The following is a 17,166-nucleotide window of genomic DNA, read 5'->3' as shown; positions in this document are numbered from 1 at the left end:
GATCCAAGCCCGCAGTTTCAACAAAATGGCCGACTGAGGAATTCTGGGAGTTGAAGTCCACCAGTCATAAAAGGGCCAAGTTGGAAGATCCCTGAGAGTCTGGATCCAAGCCCGCAGTTTCAACAAAATGGCCGACTGAGGAATCCTGGGAGTTGAAGTCCACCAGTCTTAAAAGGGCCCTGGTCTCGATCGAAGCCTGCAGTCAAAATGGCCGACTGAGGAATTCTGGGAGTTGAAGTCCACCGGTCATAAAAGGGCCAGGTTGGAAGACCCCTGAGAGTCTGGATCCAAGCCCGCAGTTTCAACAAAATGGCCGACTGAGGAATCCTGGGAGTTGAAGTCCTACCAATCATAAAAGGGCCAGGTTGGAAGAGCCCTGGGTCTGGATCCAAGCCCGCAGTTTCAACAAAATGGCCGACTGAGGAATTCTGGGAGTTGAAGTACACCAGTCATAAAAGGGCCCAGTTTGAAGACCCCTGTCTTAAAGTATCCTGGCTGAGGAATTCTGGGAGTTGAAGTCCTACCAATCATAAAAGGGCCAGGTTGGAAGACCCCTGGGTCTGGATCCAAGCCCGCAGTTTCAACAAAATGGCCGACTGAGGAATTCTGGGAGTTGAAGTCCACCAGTCATAAAAGGGCCCAGTTTGAAGACCCCTGTCTTAAAGTATCCTGGCTGAGGAATTCTGGGAGTTGAAGTCCTACCAATCATAAAAGGGCCAAGTTGGAAGATCCCTGGGTCTGGATCCAAGCCCGCAGTTTCAAAAAAATGGCCGACTGAGGAATTCTGGGAGTTGAAGTCCACCAGTCATAAAAGGGCCGAGTTGGAAGACCCCTGTCTTAAAGCATCCTGGCTGAGGAATTCTGGGAGTTGAAGTCCACCAGTCACAAAAGGGCCAAGTTGGAAGACCCCTGGTCTGGATCCAAGCCTGCAGTCAAAATGGCCGACTGAGGAATTCTGGGAGTTGAAGTCCCCAAGTCACCAAAGGGCCCAGTTTGAAGACCCCTGTCTGAAAGCATCCCGGCTGAGGAATTCTGGGAGTTGAAGTCCCCAAGTCACACATGGGCCCCGTTTGAAGACCCCTGCCTTAAAGCTGAGGAATTCTGGGAGTTGAAGTCCCATAAGTCACAACAGGGCCCAGTTGGAAGACCCCTGTCTTAGAGCATCCCGGCTGAGGAATTCTGGGAGTTGAAGTCCCTAAGTCCCCTCCTTTTCCAGGACCCCTTCCCAGACCTACCGGCTGTGTCGACTCATCGCTCATTCTTGGCTGTTCTTGGGGGGATTCCATCTGCCCCGGACTGTGGGGAAGGAGAGAGAGAGAGAGAAGATGGGGGAGACCCCCATTTTGAGGCGAGGGAGGGGTTGGGGGGCTGCTCTTTGTGGGGGTGGGTGGGAAAGAGGGGGATCAAACGGGAGCGCTGCCCCGCCCCTCCCGCCTTTCCCAGCGGGCGCCTCGATTGGAAAAGGTGCCCATTTCTTTGAATACTAATAATAATAGAGTTGGAAGGGACCTTGGAGGTCATCAATAATAATAATAATAATAATAATAATAATAATAATAATAATAATAATAATAATAAAGTTGGAAGGGACCTTGGAGGTCATCTAGTCCAGCCCCCTGCTCAGGCAGGAAACCCTATACCATTTCAGACAAATGGCTGTATAGTTTCTTATAATAATAATAATAATAATAATAATAATAATAATAATAATAATAATAATAATAATAATAATAATAATAATAANACCCCCTGGGGCCTCCTCTGCCCCCTCCCCACCTGCGCTGCTGAGGAAGGACCCCCTGAGTCTCCTCCAGCCCCCCTCCCCACCTGCGCCTCTCCCTGGGCGGACCCCCCCTCTCCCCCTCCCCACCTAAGACCCCCTGGGGCCTCCGCAGCCCCCTCCCCACTGCGCTGCTGCGAAAGGACCCCCGGGAGCCTCACACACACACGCACACACACACACACACACACACACCTGCGCGCGATTGCCGTCTCGCTCTGGGTCTCTCCGCGCCTTGCAGGATCGGAGCCGCTCCGCTGCCTTTTGCCCGGCCGGGCAAGGGCGGGCAGCGGCAGGGGAGGGGAGGGGGGGGGCTTGGCCCGGGTCCGCCCCTCTCGGGAGAAGTGTGATTCGAGCCCTGTTCGAGACCCGCGACGCTCTGCTGCTCGGGCCGGGGTGGGGGGAATTGGGACGAGATGATCTCCGCGGTCCCTTCCAACTCCGTCGTGCCGTATAATTCCGTCGTTGTCTCCCGGGCGGGGGGAGGGTGGGACTAGATGACCTCCGAGCTCCCTTCCGCCTCTGTCCTTTTCCGATTCTGTAAGGGTCTCCCGCTCGAGCAGGGGGTTGGACTAGATGACCTCCGGGGTCCCTTCCGCCACTCTGTAATTTCTGTAAGGGTCTCCTGCTGGAGCCGAGGGTGAGACTAGATGACCTCCAAGACCCCTTCCGCCTCTGTCCTTCTGTGATTCTGTAAGGGTCTCCTGCTCGAGCGGAGGGTGGGACTAGATGACCTCCAAGACCCCTTCCGCCTCTGTCCTTCTGTGATTCTGTAAGGGTCTCCTGCTCGAGCAGGGGGTTGGACTAGATGACCTCCGGGGTCCCTTCCGTCCCTCTGTAATTTCTGTAAGGGTCTCCTGCTGGAGCAGAGGGCGGGACTAGATGACCTCCGAGCTCCCTTTCGCCTCTGTCCTTTTGTGATTCTGTAAGGGTCTCCTGCTCGAGCAGGGGGTTGGACTAGATGACCTCCGAGGTCACTTCTAACTCTGTCAGTCTGTAATTCTGTAAGGATCTCCTTCTGGAGCAGAGGGCTGGACTAGATGACCTCCGAGGTCCCTTTTGCCTCTGTATTTCTGTAAGGGTCTCCTGCTGGAGCTGTGGGTGGGACTAGATGACCTCCGAGGTCCCTTCCAACTCTGTTATGCTGTAAGGGTCTCCTGCTTGAGGAGGAGGTTGGACTAGATGACCTCCGAGGTCACTTCTAACTCTGTCAGTCTGTAATTCTGTAAGGGTCTCCCGCTCCAGCAGAGGGTGGGACTAGATGATCTCCGAGGTCCCTTCCACCTCTGTCATTCTGTGATTCTGTAAGGGTCTCCTGCTGGAGCAGGGGGTTGGGCTAGATGACCTCCGAGGTCCCTTCTGTCACTCTGTAATTTCTGTAAGGGTCTCCTGCTGGAGCAGGGGGCGGGACTAGATGACCTCCGAGGCCCCTTCCACCTGTGATTCTGTACGGCTCTCCTGCTCGCGCAGGGGGTTGGACTAGATGACCTCCGAGGTCCCTTCCCACTGTGTCATTCCGCAATGCTGTAAGGCTCTCCTGCCTGAGCAGGGGGTTGGAGTAGAAGATCTCCACGGCCCAACCGTGACCTTTTCTTATTCTGTAAGGGTCTCCTGCTCGCGCAGGGGGGGNGCGTGTGGCCCAGTAGGGGAGGGAGGGATCCCGGGGCCCATGGTCCACGGTCCGGCAGCCTGTCCTTGGTTCCTCCTAATCTTTGCCTCCCGTGAGGGCGGGGCGGGGCAGAGCGTCTGCTCCCTGCTTTATCGATTACCATTTGTCTGAAGTGGGATAGGTTCTACCTGCTCGAGCAGGGGGGCTGGACTAGAAGACCCTCCGAGGTCCCTTTCTATTCTCTTCTGTTCTCTTCTGTATTTCTATTCTATTCTATATTTCTATTCTAATTCTATTCCACATTCTATTCCATATTCTATTCTAGTCTCGTCTATTCTAGTGTAGTCTAGTCTAGTCTGTATTTTTATTCTAATTCTATTCTATTCCATTCCATTCCATTCTATATTCTATCCTGTTCTATCCTATCCTATCCTGTCCTGTCCTGTCCTGTCCTGTCCTGTCCTGTCCTGTCCTATTCTATTCTATTCTATTCTATTCTATTCTATTCTATTCTATTCTATTCTATTCTATCCTAGTCTAGTCTAGTCTAGTCTAGTCTAGTCTGTATTTTTATTCTAATTCTATTCTATTCCATTCCATTCTATATTCTATTCCATATTCTATTCTATTCTAATTCTAATTCTATTCCATTCCATTCCATTCCATTCCACTCCACTCCACTCCATTCCATTCCATTCCATTCTATTCTATTCTATTCTATTCTATTCTATTCTATTCTATTCTGTATTTCTATTCTATTCTATATTTCTATTCTAATTCTATTCCACATTCTATTCCATATTCTATTCTAGTCTCGTCTATTCTAGTGTAGTCTAGTCTAGTCTGTATTTTTATTCTAATTCTATTCTATTCCATTCCATTCCATTCTATATTCTATCCTGTTCTATCCTATCCTATCCTGTCCTATCCTGTCCTGTCCTGTCCTGTCCTGTCCTGTCCTGTCCTGTCCTGTCCTATTCTATTCTATTCTATTCTAGTCTAGTCTAGTCTAGTCTGTATTTTTATTCTAATTCTATTCTATTCCATTCCATTCTATATTCTATTCCATATTCTATTCTATTCTAATTCTAATTCTATTCTATTCCACTCCACTCCACTCCACTCCACTCCATTCCATTCCATTCCATTCTATTCTATTCTATTCTATTCTATTCTATTCTATTCTGTATTTCTATTCTATTCTATATTTCTATTCTAATTCTATTCCATATTCTATTCCATATTGTATTCTAGTCTCGTCTATTCTAGTGTAGTCTAGTCTAGTCTGTATTTTTATTCTAATTCTATTTTATTCCATTCCATTCCATTCTATATTCTATCCTGTTCTATCCTATCCTATCCTATCCTATCCTATCCTATCCTGTTCTATTCTGGTCTAGTCTAGTCTGTATTTTTATTCTAATTCTATTCTATTCCATTCCATTCTATATTCTATTCCATATTCTATTCTATTCTAATTCTAATTCTATTCTATTCCATTCCATTCCACTCCACTCCACTCCACTCCACTCCATTCTATTCTATTCTATTCTATTCTATTCTGTATTTCTATTCTATTCTATATTTCTATTCTAATTCTATTCCATATTCTATTCCATATTGTATTCTACTCTATTCTATTCTATTCTAGTCTCGTCTAGTCTAGTCTAGTCTAGTCTGTATTTTTATTCTAATTCTATTCTATTCCATTCCATTCCATTCTATATTCTATCCTGTTCTATCCTATCCTATTCTATCCTATCCTATCCTATCCTATCCTATCCTGTTCTATTCTGGTCTAGTCTAGTCTAGTCTAGTCTGTATTTTTATTCTAATTCTATTCTATTCCATTCCATTCTATATTCTATTCCATATTCTATTCTATTCTAATTCTAATTCTATTCTATTCTATTCCATTCCATTCCACTCCACTCCACTCCACTCCACTCCACTCCATTCCATTCTATTCTATTCTATTCTATTCTATTCTATTCTATTCTATTCTGTATTTCTATTCTATTCTATATTTCTATTCTAATTCTATTCCATATTCTATTCCATATTGTATTCTACTCTATTCTATTCTATTCTATTCTAGTGTAGTCTAGTCTAGTCTAGTCTAGTCTGTATTTTTATTCTAATTCTATTCTATTCCATTCCATTCCATTCTATATTCTATCCTGTTCTATCCTATCCTATCCTATCCTATCCTATCCTATCCTGTTCTATTCTGGTCTAGTCTAGTCTAGTCTAGTCTGTATTTTTATTCTAATTCTATTCTATTCCATTCCATTCTATATTCTATTCCATATTCTATTCTATTCTAATTCTAATTCTATTCTATTCCATTCCATTCCATTCCACTCCACTCCACTCCACTCCACTCCATTCTATTCTATTCTATTCTATTCTATTCTATTCTGTATTTCTATTCTATTCTATATTTCTATTCTAATTCTATTCCATATTCTATTCGATATTGTATTCTACTCTATTCTATTCTATTCTAGTCTCGTCTAGTCTAGTCTAGTCTAGTCTGTATTTTTATTCTAATTCTATTCTATTCCATTCCATTCCATTCTATATTCTATCCTGTTCTATCCTATCCTATCCTATCCTATCCTATCCTATCCTATCCTGTTCTATTCTGGTCTAGTCTAGTCTAGTCTAGTCTGTATTTTTATTCTAATTCTATTCTATTCCATTCCATTCTATATTCTATTCCATATTCTATTCTATTCTAATTCTAATTCTATTCTATTCTATTCCATTCCATTCCATTCCACTCCACTCCACTCCACTCCACTCCACTCCACTCCATTCCATTCCATTCCATTCTATTCTATTCTATTCTATTCTATTCTATTCTATTCTATTCTATTCTGTATTTCTATTCTATTCTATATTTCTATTCTAATTCTATTCCATATTCTATTCCATATTGTATTCTACTCTATTCTATTCTATTCTAGTGTAGTCTAGTCTAGTCTAGTCTAGTCTGTATTTTTATTCTAATTCTATTCTATTCCATTCCATTCCATTCTATATTCTATCCTATTCTATCCTATTCTATCCTATCCTATCCTATCCTATCCTGTTCTATTCTGGTCTAGTCTAGTCTAGTCTAGTCTGTATTTTTATTCTAATTCTATTCTATTCCATTCCATTCTATATTCTATTCCATATTCTATTCTAATTCTAATTCTAATTCTAATTCTAATTCTAATTCTAATTCTATTCCATTCCATTCCATTCTACATTCTACATTCTATTCTATTCTATTCTATTCTATTCTATTCTATTCTATTCTATTCTGGTCTAGTCTAGTCTGTATTTTTATTCTAACTCTATTCTATTCCATTTTATTCTATATTCCAATATCTATTCTACTCTATTCTATTCTATTCTATTCTATTCTATTCTATTCTATTCTATTCTATTCATTTCTTATTCTTATTTCTATTCTATTCTATTCCAGTCCAGTCCAGTCCAATCTAGTCTGTATTTTTATTCTAATTCTATTCCATTCCATTCTATATTCCAATATCTATTCTATTCTATTCTATTCATTTCTTATTTCTTATTCTTATTTCTTATTCTTATTTCCATTCTATTCTATTCTATTCTATTCTATTCTATTCTGGTCTAGTCTGTATTTTTATTCTAACTCTATTCTATTCCATTTTATTCTATATTCCAATATCTATTCTATTCTATTCTATTCTATTCTATTCTATTCATTTCTTATTCTTATTTCTATTCTATTCTATTCCAGTCCAGTCCAGTCCAATCTAGTCTGTATTTTTATTCTAATTCTATTCCATTCCATTCTATATTCCAATATCTATTCTATTCTATTCATTTCTTATTTCTTATTCTTATTTCTTATTCTTATTTCCATTCTATTCTGTTCTATTCTATTCTATTCTATTCTATTCTATTCATTTCTTATTCTTATTTCTATTCTATTCTATTCCAGTCCAGTCCAGTCCAATCTAGTCTGTATTTTTATTCTAATTCTATTCCATTCCATTCTATATTCCAATATCTATTCTATTCTATTCATTTCTTATTTCTTATTCTTATTTCTTATTCTTATTTCCATTCCATTCCATTCTATTCTATTCTATTCTATTCCTCTTTTCTTTTCTATTCTATTTTCCCATTCCATTCCATTCCATTTTCCATCGAGTCTGGAAAAAACAGAATTCCTTGGCTCGCGTTTTCCTCGGGTCGGGAACGGGCAGAGGAGGGGGGCGGGGGGGGGACTCTCCAGGATTCCCCCTCCTTTCTCTCGCTGCTAACGGGGACGGGGGGGGGGAGAAGGGGGCGAGGAGACTCCGCCCACCCCGCAGGCCCCGCCCAGAGGAGCACGACTTTACGCCCGGCCCTCCGCGGAGGGGCAGAAGCGCCGGGACAGCGGCGGAGGCGGCGGATCCCACCCACCCACCCACCCATCAGCTACTCCTCGGAGGAGGGTCTCAGGTGGGTCTCCGCACGGCCGCCCCTCCCCTGGGCTAGGAAACGGGGAGGGGGCGCCTGCCCCCCCCCCGCCCTCGAGGCTTGGGACTTAGGAGCTTGGGACCTCGGAGGTCCTCTAGTCCGGCCCCCTGCTCAGGCAGGCAGGCAGACCTTTCCAGAGTCACAGAGCGGGGAAGGGACCTTGGAGGCCATCCAGTCCAGCCCCCTGCTCCGGCAGGAGACCCTTACAGAGTCTTAGAGCTGGAAGGGACTTTGGAGGTCATCTAGTCCGGCCCCCTGCTCAAGCAGGAGACCCTTACAGAGTCACAGAGCTGGAAGGGATCTCGGAGGTCATCTAGTCCGGCCCCCTGCTCAGGCAGGAGACCCTTACAGAGCCATAGAGCTGGAAGGGACCTTAGAGGTCATCTAGTCAGGCACCTGCTCAGGCACCCTTACAGAGCCATAGAGCTGGAAGGGATCTTGGAGGTTATCTAGTCCGGACCCCTGCTCAGGCAGGAGACCCTTACAGAGTCACAGAGCTGGAAGGGATCTCGGAGGTCATCTAGTCCGGCCCCCTGCTGGAGCAGGAGAGCCTTACAGAATCATAGCATAACAGAGTGGGGAGGGATTTCGGAGGGCATCTAGTTCAGCCCCCTGCTCAAACAGGAGACCTTTACAGAATCACAGAGTTGGAAGGGACCTCGGAGGTCATCTAGTCCGGCCCCCTGCTCGAGCAGGAGACCCTTACAGACTCGTCGCATAACAGAGTGGGAAGGGACCTCGGAGGCCATCTAGTCCAGCCCCCTGCTCAGGCAGGAGACCCTCTACCCTTGCTGACTCTCTGCCTGCCCCTCCACCTGCTACCTGCGGGAGCGACGGGGAGACGCTTTCTCGGTACCTGCGGCTGCTTCCTTCGTCCCGGGCACAACTTCGGCACAGAGTTCCCACATTGCCCAACGGCGGAGGAGGCTGGCTCAGCCCTGAGACCCAGTGTGGCAGTGGCTGATGGGCCAATGCCAGGAAAGAGGGATGAGGGAGAAGGAAGACTGATAGGGAGGTGTGTGTGTGTGTGTTCCAATGAAAAGTAAAGTCTTCCACTTAGGTGAGAGAAAGAAAAAAAACCCAAAGGACACCTACAGATTGGGTGAAACCAGGTTTCATAGCCGTAACTGGGATGGGGACCGCGGAGTCTTCGCCAGACAATCAATGCAATAGGAGCCAGCCGAAAAAGTCATCACAATCCTGAGTTTGCCTTAAGAGAGGGATTGAATCTGTCGTTCTGTGATTCTGTCAGGGTCTCCTGCTTGAGCAGGGGGTTAGACTAGAGGACCTCCGGGGTCCCTTCCGACTCTGTCCTCCTGTCAGGGTCTCCTGCTTGAGCAGGGGGTTGGACTAGATGACCTCCAAGGTCCCTTTTGACTCGATCATTCTGTCAGGGTCTCCTGCTTGAGCAGAGGGCTGGATTAGATGACCTCCAGGATCCCTTCCGACTCTGTCCTTCTGTGATTCTGTAAGGGTCTCCTGCTTGAGCAGGGGGTTGAACTAATGACCTCCGGGGTCCCTTCCGACTCTGTCCTTCTGTCAGGGTCTCCTGCTTGAGCAGGGGGTTGGACTAGAGGACCTCCGGGGGTCCCTTCCGACTCGGCCCTTCTGTGATTCTGTCAGGGTCTCCTGCCGGAGCAGGGGGCTGGACTAGAAGACCTCCGAGGCCCCTTCCGGCTTTATTCCCATTGATTGGTTGAGGCAGGCTGGAGCTGCAGCGGGATCGTCTGAAGGCTCCGGGGGAACCTGTTTGGGGATCCATTCCCACTTTTCCCGGAAGCCTCCAAAGCGTGTGGGGGGGGAGAGGGGGATCAGGTTGACTCTGCCTCAAGGTCTGCAGGGGGTGGGGGCCGCTTTTAATCCCCCCCCTCTCCAATTCCCGAATGTGTCTTCTGGAGGAAGGGGCGCGCCTATCAATCTCCCGTGGCTGATTCTGTTCGCTTTTGATGCAGAAACCTCGCGATTTCTCCCGCGTGAATCTTCTGGAAATGGCTCGATACATCCAACGTACTGAAGGTAATGTCTTTGGGCTCCTGCGGGTGGGGTTGGCTGGGATTGGGTGACACTCTCCTGGCTGGGGCGGGTAACCATCTGTGATGGCTGCACGCTGTTGACCGGGGTCCACTTCTTCACTCCTCTCTCTCTCTCCCCCCCCCCTGCTTTGGGTTCCAGGGCCCGAGCGGAGGATCGTCCTGGTGGGCAAAACCGGGAACGGGAAAAGCGCGACGGGAAACACCATCCTGGGAAACAGATTGTTTCACGCGGCAGCGTCGCCTAAGTCCGTCACCGTGAATTGCACGAAGAAGGAGGCGTCGTTGAACGGCAGTAAGGTTGTGGTGGTCGACACGCCGGGCTTTTTCGACACCAAGATTCCGGCGCACATAACGGTGGAGGAAGTGAAGAAGTGCGTGGAGTTGTGTGCCCCGGGCCCGCACGTCATCGTGCAGGTGGTTCGGCCAGGCCGCTTCTCCCAAGAGGAGAAGGACGTGGCAGAGCTGATCAAGGAGATCTTCAGCCTCAACGCCAAGAATTACATGATCCTCCTGTTCACCCGGAAAGATGACCTGGAAGGTAAAACTCTGGAGGAGTTCATCTCCGAGGACGATTCCTGTCTTCAGGATCAAGTGACGGAATGCAGGTCCCGGATCCTGGCTTTCGACAACAAGGCCAAAGGGAAAGAACGCGAGGACCAGGTGGCCCAGCTGATGAGCATGATTGATAAGCTGGTCTACATGAACCGCGAGGCTCCGTGTTACACGGAAGACATGATGAAGAAAGACGCAGAGGCGTATAAGAAAAAACAACAACCCTGGTGTTCTCTTCTCTAACAAACACCCCAGAATCTTTCTACTTGATCCTCTGCTCCAAGGAGGCAGCTCTCTCAGAGGCCCCAACCCTGCGTTTCCCCCCTTTTGTTCCGTTCTAATCCAGCCCTCGCCGGGAGACCTCCCAAGAACCCAAGTCGTGGCGGAATCACCCCGAGCCGATTCCTTCTCCCGAGAACCCGATTCCTCTCCTAGGATGACGGACTTTCTTCAGTGGGAAGATCCTGCCCCCCGCCCCGCCCGGTATCTGCTGGCTCCACAGCCTCATTCTCTACCAGCCTGGACCCTTTGGAAGGACACTCTCTTTCGGGCTTCCCATCTCTCAATCCTTCGAGGGAGACTAGGCCAGGAAACCACCAACACAAGAAATATTAGAACTCGACTTTATTGGTATAAATGACAGTAACATCTGTCCTTTATTCCCGCTGGCACCAAAGAACATCAAGACAAGTCAGCCTTGAGCTTCTTTCTCACCCGTTCCTGTTTTCCTGGGGTGAATTCATGTTTTCCTAACAGCTGTCACGTATTTTCTTTGGGACTTCCCCATCTGTCAATCCTTCAAGGCAGAGCAGGCCGAGAAACCACTGACACAAGAAATATTAGATTTTGTCGGTACCGATTATAGTAGCAGAATCTTGAAAGCGTCTCCCCTTCGCTCCCGCTGGAACCAATGAACATCAAGACAAGGTAGCTTTGAGCTTCCTTCTCACCCTTTCCTGTTGTCCTGGGGTGAATTCATGTTTTTTTAACAGCTGCCATGTATTTTCTTTGGGACTTCCCCATCTGTCAATCCTTCAAGACAGAGCACGCCGAGAAACCACCGACGCAAGAAATATTAGATTTTGTCGGTACCGATTATAGTAGCAGAATCTTGAAAGCGTCTCCCCTTCGCTCCCGCTGGAACCAATGAACATCAAGACAAGTCAGTCTTGAGCTTCTTTCTCACCCTTTCCTGTTTTCCTGGGCTGAATTCATGTTTTCCTAACAGCTGCCACGTATTTTCTTTGGGACTTCCCCATCTGTCAATCCTTCAAGGCAGAGCACGCCGAGAAACCACCGCCGCAACAAATATTAGATTTTGTCGGTAGCGATTATAGTAGCAGAATCTTGAAAGCGTCTCCCCTTCGCTCCCGCTGGAACCAATGAACATCAAGACAAGGCAGCCTTGAGCTTCTTTCTCACCCCTTCCTGTTTTCCTGGGGTGAATTCATGGTTTTTTAACAGCTGCCACGTATTTTCTTTGGGACTTCCCCATCTGTCAATCCTTCAAGGCAGAGCACGCCGAGAAACCACCGCCGCAACAAATATTAGATTTTGTCGGTAGCGATTATAGTAGCAGAATCTTGAAAGTGTCTCCCTTTCGCTCCCACAGGCACCAAAATGCATCAACCTTGAGGTTCTTGCTCACCCGTTCCTGTTTTCCCGGGGTGAATTCATGTTTTCCCAACAGCTGCCACCTGTTTCCTGCAAGGCCGTCTCTGTACTCTTCCACGCCGCTTTCCGGAGGCGAATGTGGACGCGCGGGGGAGGTCCTGTCTGTTCTTCTTACGAAAATCTGATTAAATCTCCTGACTTAGGAATGAAGACTGTGTGTTTTGTAACTCTCTCTGTAAGAAAGTTATTTTGTACCTGATTGGTAGAATAAGACAGGGCTTTTCAACCTTTTCACCCATTGTACCACTTTTAGGATACGGCAGTATCCGAGTACCACCAGTCGCCTAGCAAGGTGTCAAAAACTTGATGACCCAAAAAAAAAAAAAAGGAAAAAAGTGATAAAGTACAGGTAGTCCTCGACTTACAACAGTTCGCTTAGTGACTGTTCGAAGTTACAATGGCCCTGAAAAAAAGTGCCCCCCAAGCCACAGCCGAGCAAGACGCCTGCCTGCCCACCCGGCCGCGCTCTTCCTCCTGTCCGAGGTTTTCATTGTTGTGAGCATTTCTGTTGAGGATTGGCAGCGGGGGGTGTGTGTGTTTTGGTTTTTATTCCCCCCGTCTGCTGGGTGGTTGCAGCAGGTTTTGGCCACTTCACGTGACCCTGGGACACTGTGACCGTCATAAATATGAATCAGTTGCCAAGCATCTGAATGTAAATCACAAGACCCTGGAGATGCTGCAACATTCCAGCTGATCGGCGCTTCTTCTGGGCTCAGCAGAAGCGCCAGGATCAGTGCAGAGCTCCAGCTGGAGTCTGGCGCTGATCCTGGCGCTTCCGCTGAGCCCTGACAGCCCTGTAGCTCCAGCCGTCTCTCGCTCAGGCTTGTGCGGTGCTGCCACCGGTTCTGCTCATTCCCCTCCCCTGCTACCACTTTTCTAGGATGGTCGCGTACCCCCTGCCAGGGGCCAATGTACCACAGGTGGTACCCGTACCACTGGTTGAAAAGCCCTGGGATAAGAAGTACACTAATAAGAGACAGTATATACACTAAGGGAAAAAGAGAGGCAATATTGGCTGAAGCAGTTGGAGACGTGTGTTAACACGATCTGTAGGTAATTGAATTATGGTAACTCCGCCGCCACGTTGTTTTTCAAAGATGTAATTGTAACATTAGAAAATTAATAAAAAGTTTAAAAGAAAAGAAAAGAATTGCATTTGCCTAGTGTGGGAAAACAGGCAGTCCCAGAAGAAGAGAGGACACATTTGACGGCGTAATATTGGATCTAGATGGAAGGAGTTAATACATACTCCTGAATTACTAACGGGCCCAGACAACACGTCGTCTATTAAATACTTGACTGTAAAACTAGTAAGTTAATAAAATATTTATAAAAGCAAACAAAAAAAAACCACCCCTCCTTTGGAAGATGGGGAGGGGGAGCAAATGAGTGCCATCTAGTCCCCCCTCCCCCGTGATGTTTGAGACCCCCCAATCTCAGCTGTTTGCAAGGCCCAACTGAGCCGAGGGGCCCGGGAACCTTCTGGGGCCACCCACAGCTCTCTTTTGGGGGTCCCCTACCCTAGTGGGCTCTGAATCCCCCCTGTATAGGTCTGTCTCGGGGGGGTAAGAGCCACAGTTTGTGGGGGGGTGAGCCAGCTCCGAGGAAACCCCCACCATCACTCGGCCAGGCCAGCAGCATCGCCCAGCCGTTGATGCATATGGTGACGGTGTCCGTTATCCGTGGCCAGTCACCGAGGGGGGGGCTTCAGATGGGTCCCCCCAGCCCCAGGCGCATCTGAAAGACCCCGAGGGCCACAGGGTCTCCTCTGATGGGATGCTGGCAGAGTCCCGGAGAGTCTCTTGAGGACTACTGACTTGGCTCTGCAGGACTTTGAGGCCAGAGACCTCCCACTCCCTCCAAATAGAAAAAAGGAACCATAGAGTCAGAAGGGGACCCTAGAGGTCTTCTAGTCCAGCCCCCGGCTCAGGCAGGAGAGCCTCTCCCATTTCAGACAAACGGCTGTCCGATCACTTCTTAAAGTCCTCCGGTGCTAAGCGCACCCACAGCTTCTGGTGGCAGGCCGTTCCACGGATTCCTGACCGAAAGGGGACCCAAATCATCCGGTCACAACCTATTCCATAACTTTCCCTAAGAACGGGAGGTTGGGAGTGGGAGAAAAAAAAATGGCAATGTTCCCCGGGGCTGGTGGTTGTTGGTTGGGGGGGGGGCAGACCAGGGCTGATAAACAGCCCCCCGCCCCCACCAGAATGCACTTTTACGAAAGCCAAATGACCGATGGACTCTGGCGTGTACTTTAGGGTGGAGGAAAAGAAGGAGATAAAGCAGGTAACCATCACGCGTAACCGTCACACGAGGCCAAGATTAGGAGAAAAGACAAAGGAGAGGCTGGACCATGACCTGGGCCCCGGGACCACTCCCTCTCCTGCTGGTCCCACGCCAAGCAGCTTCCGAGAAATCACAAGGTTTAACGTTTTAAGGAGCAGTTGGAAATCAGCACGCGCGCACGCGCGCGGAGAGAGAGAGAGAGAAATATTTGGGGGGATATTAAAAAAGCAGAATTTTCTATTCCCCCAAAGGAATCATGGAAAATCTTAGGCAGAAACCACTCCACCCCGCTCCAAGTCTCTCTGTCCCCCGAGCCGAAACCAGGTCTGTAGAAATGCAGATGTGATCATCCTGTCAGAAAGACCGGGAGCCAGGAAGCTTGGAGCTGACGGGATTAGAAAGACCAAGATCCCTAGAATCAACAACCCCTCACATCCCAAAAATATCCAACATGGGAAGTAAGCCGTCAGCCCCAGCCCTAGGGAAGCAGAATATGACCTTTGGGAAGGGCTGGATTAGATCAGGCCTGTCAAAACTCGCGACGTCGCGCGACGTCGCGCGACGTATCAGAGCTTTTTCTCCATTGCCGGCAATGGGGTGGGCGCGGTTTTGGGATGATGCGTCCGGCCCACGGGCCGGCAGTTTGACACCCCTGGACTAGATGACCTCCACCCCTGGACTAGATGACCTTCCAACTTTATTATTATTATCATTAATAGGATTAACCCAGAACCATCAGAACACCAAAAAAGGGCACACTCAAAAGCCCTCAGGTCAAAGTTCGTGCCACAGGAACAGGAAGCAACTCCAAACACAAAAAATCCAAGAAGATATTTTTCACCACTCCCAGCTACACGTAGACAGTTTTTTTTTCCAGAGCCATCTTTCTGTCTGGCTCTGCTCTTCAATAAATGACAATCTTCTTTCTAAAGCAGTCTCCATTTTGTTTGTTCCCAGCTTGGATTGGACCCTGATGAAGATTTTTTTTTCTTTCAACAGAACCGAACATGAAACTGAGGAACTGATGAGAGGGGGGGAGAGACCCTCCTTGTCTCTGTGGCGCCCAGGTTGAACCCGGACAAGGTCCCAGGTGTATTTTATGGCCCTGTTTATTATACCTGGGATGCAGCATGGGCTCACTTGAAGGTTCAAACTTCCCCTCCTTCCGGGAAGGTCCCAGAGCTCTTCTAGGGCTGGTGGGGCTGGTGGACAATGACCTGGGACCCCTCCCTCCCCCACTGGCCACACGCCAATCAGTTCTGGAGAAATCACAAGGTTTAATGTTTGAGAAGCAACCCAAAGTGAAACCGAGGCACAGTAAACAGGTGGAAACGTGATCTATGCCTCGGTTGTATACAGAGGTTTACATAACTGGATTGGATCCCTTTTTCATTCCCATCTTCCCAGGAGCCTCGGAGAAGGAGGCCACCCTGAATAAAGAAGATGGCCAAACCTGGCATTTGGGGGGAGGCTGGGGGGGCCAAAAGGGCAGCTTCTTGGAGGACTGGATGCCAGTTCAAAGGAAGACCTGCACTGCTGGATGGGTCTCTCCGACTTCTCCAACAGAAAATAAAAAATAACAGGATGAAAATGGTTTGATTTAAAAGAAAAGGAAAAATGAGTACACTAATGTTTACACTTTTGACAATACTTTACTAAATGTGTGTATTATATAAAATATATGTAATACAAAGTTTACAGAATGACACACTGTATATATGTTTAACACCAATTTCCTAGTAAGATCTACCCTAATACCAGGTTCCCCTTGGCGTTTTCATTAATAAACACACTTCGTATCCTTCTGGGTAAATGTTGCATGCAATCTTTTGATTCAGGGACTGCATCATAAAAGGAGCAGACAGCATAAAAGGACTTTGCTTCTGGGATCGGGGCAGGGATACTGAGCCACGGGTGATCTGGACTGCAGACTTGATTCAAACCACAAAAGAGAGCCAGGTCCTGCCTCCCACACATGGCAGGTTCTGACCTCGGAGTCCTAGTGGACAGTGGACGATCCCTTCACTGTTTAATTTTACCTCAGGATGTTCCTGTGTTCTTGTCTTGTCTGCTCATGCATGAGGTGATCTGCACTGTGATTGGTTGAAGCAAGTGTGAAGGGGGCGTCCCCCTTTCTTCCCACCTTTTTTTCTTCTCTGTCTTCTGCCTGCTGTTTAATTTTACCTCAGGATGTTCCTGATTGTCTTGTCTGCTCAAGCATGAGGCAATCTGCGCTGGGATTGGTTGAAGCAAGTGTGAAGGAGGGGTCCCCCTTTCTTCCCGCCTTTTTTCTTCTCTGTCTTCTGCCTGCTGTTTAATTTTACCTCAGGATGTTCCTGTGTTCCTGACTGTCGTCTGTTCAATCATGAGGCGATCTGCGCTGTAATTGGTTGCCGCAACGGTGAAGGTGGCGTCTCCCTCTCTTCCCACTTTTTTTCTTCTCTGTCTTCTGCCTGATGCTTAATTTTACCTCAGGATGTTTCTGAATGTCTGAATGCCTTGTCTGCTCATCCATGAGGCGATCTACCAGTATCTATCTACCAGTATGTATCCACCAGTATCTATCTATCTATCTATCTATCTATCTATCTATCTATCTATCTATCTATCTATCTATCTATCTATCTATCTATCTATCTATATCTATCTATCTATCTATCTATCTATCTATCTATCTATCTATCTATCTATCTATCTATCTATCTATCTATCTATCTATCTATCTA

At 47.5% G+C, this 17,166-nt stretch overlaps 1 protein-coding gene across 1 annotated transcript in view; it reads left to right on the top strand.

The window, feature by feature from the left end:
• Nucleotides 1-9,838: 9,838 nt before the first annotated feature.
• Nucleotides 9,839-17,166, top strand: part of LOC107299874 (GTPase IMAP family member 4-like) — a 21,655-nt gene continuing 14,327 nt past the window's right edge. The window contains exons 1-2 of the mRNA XM_029286893.1: nt 9,839-9,908; nt 10,065-10,680. Coding sequence (XP_029142726.1) covers nt 9,839-9,908; nt 10,065-10,680 — 686 coding nt within the window. The remainder of the gene's footprint in view (nt 9,909-10,064; nt 10,681-17,166) is intronic.

The sequence above is a fragment of the Protobothrops mucrosquamatus genome, unplaced genomic scaffold, assembly GCF_001527695.2.
Source record: "Protobothrops mucrosquamatus isolate PMUCROS unplaced genomic scaffold, P.Mucros_1.0 scaffold5645, whole genome shotgun sequence".
In the NCBI taxonomy this organism is placed as follows: domain Eukaryota; kingdom Metazoa; phylum Chordata; class Lepidosauria; order Squamata; family Viperidae; genus Protobothrops; species Protobothrops mucrosquamatus.
This window is presented reverse-complemented; position numbering and strand designations above follow the sequence as displayed.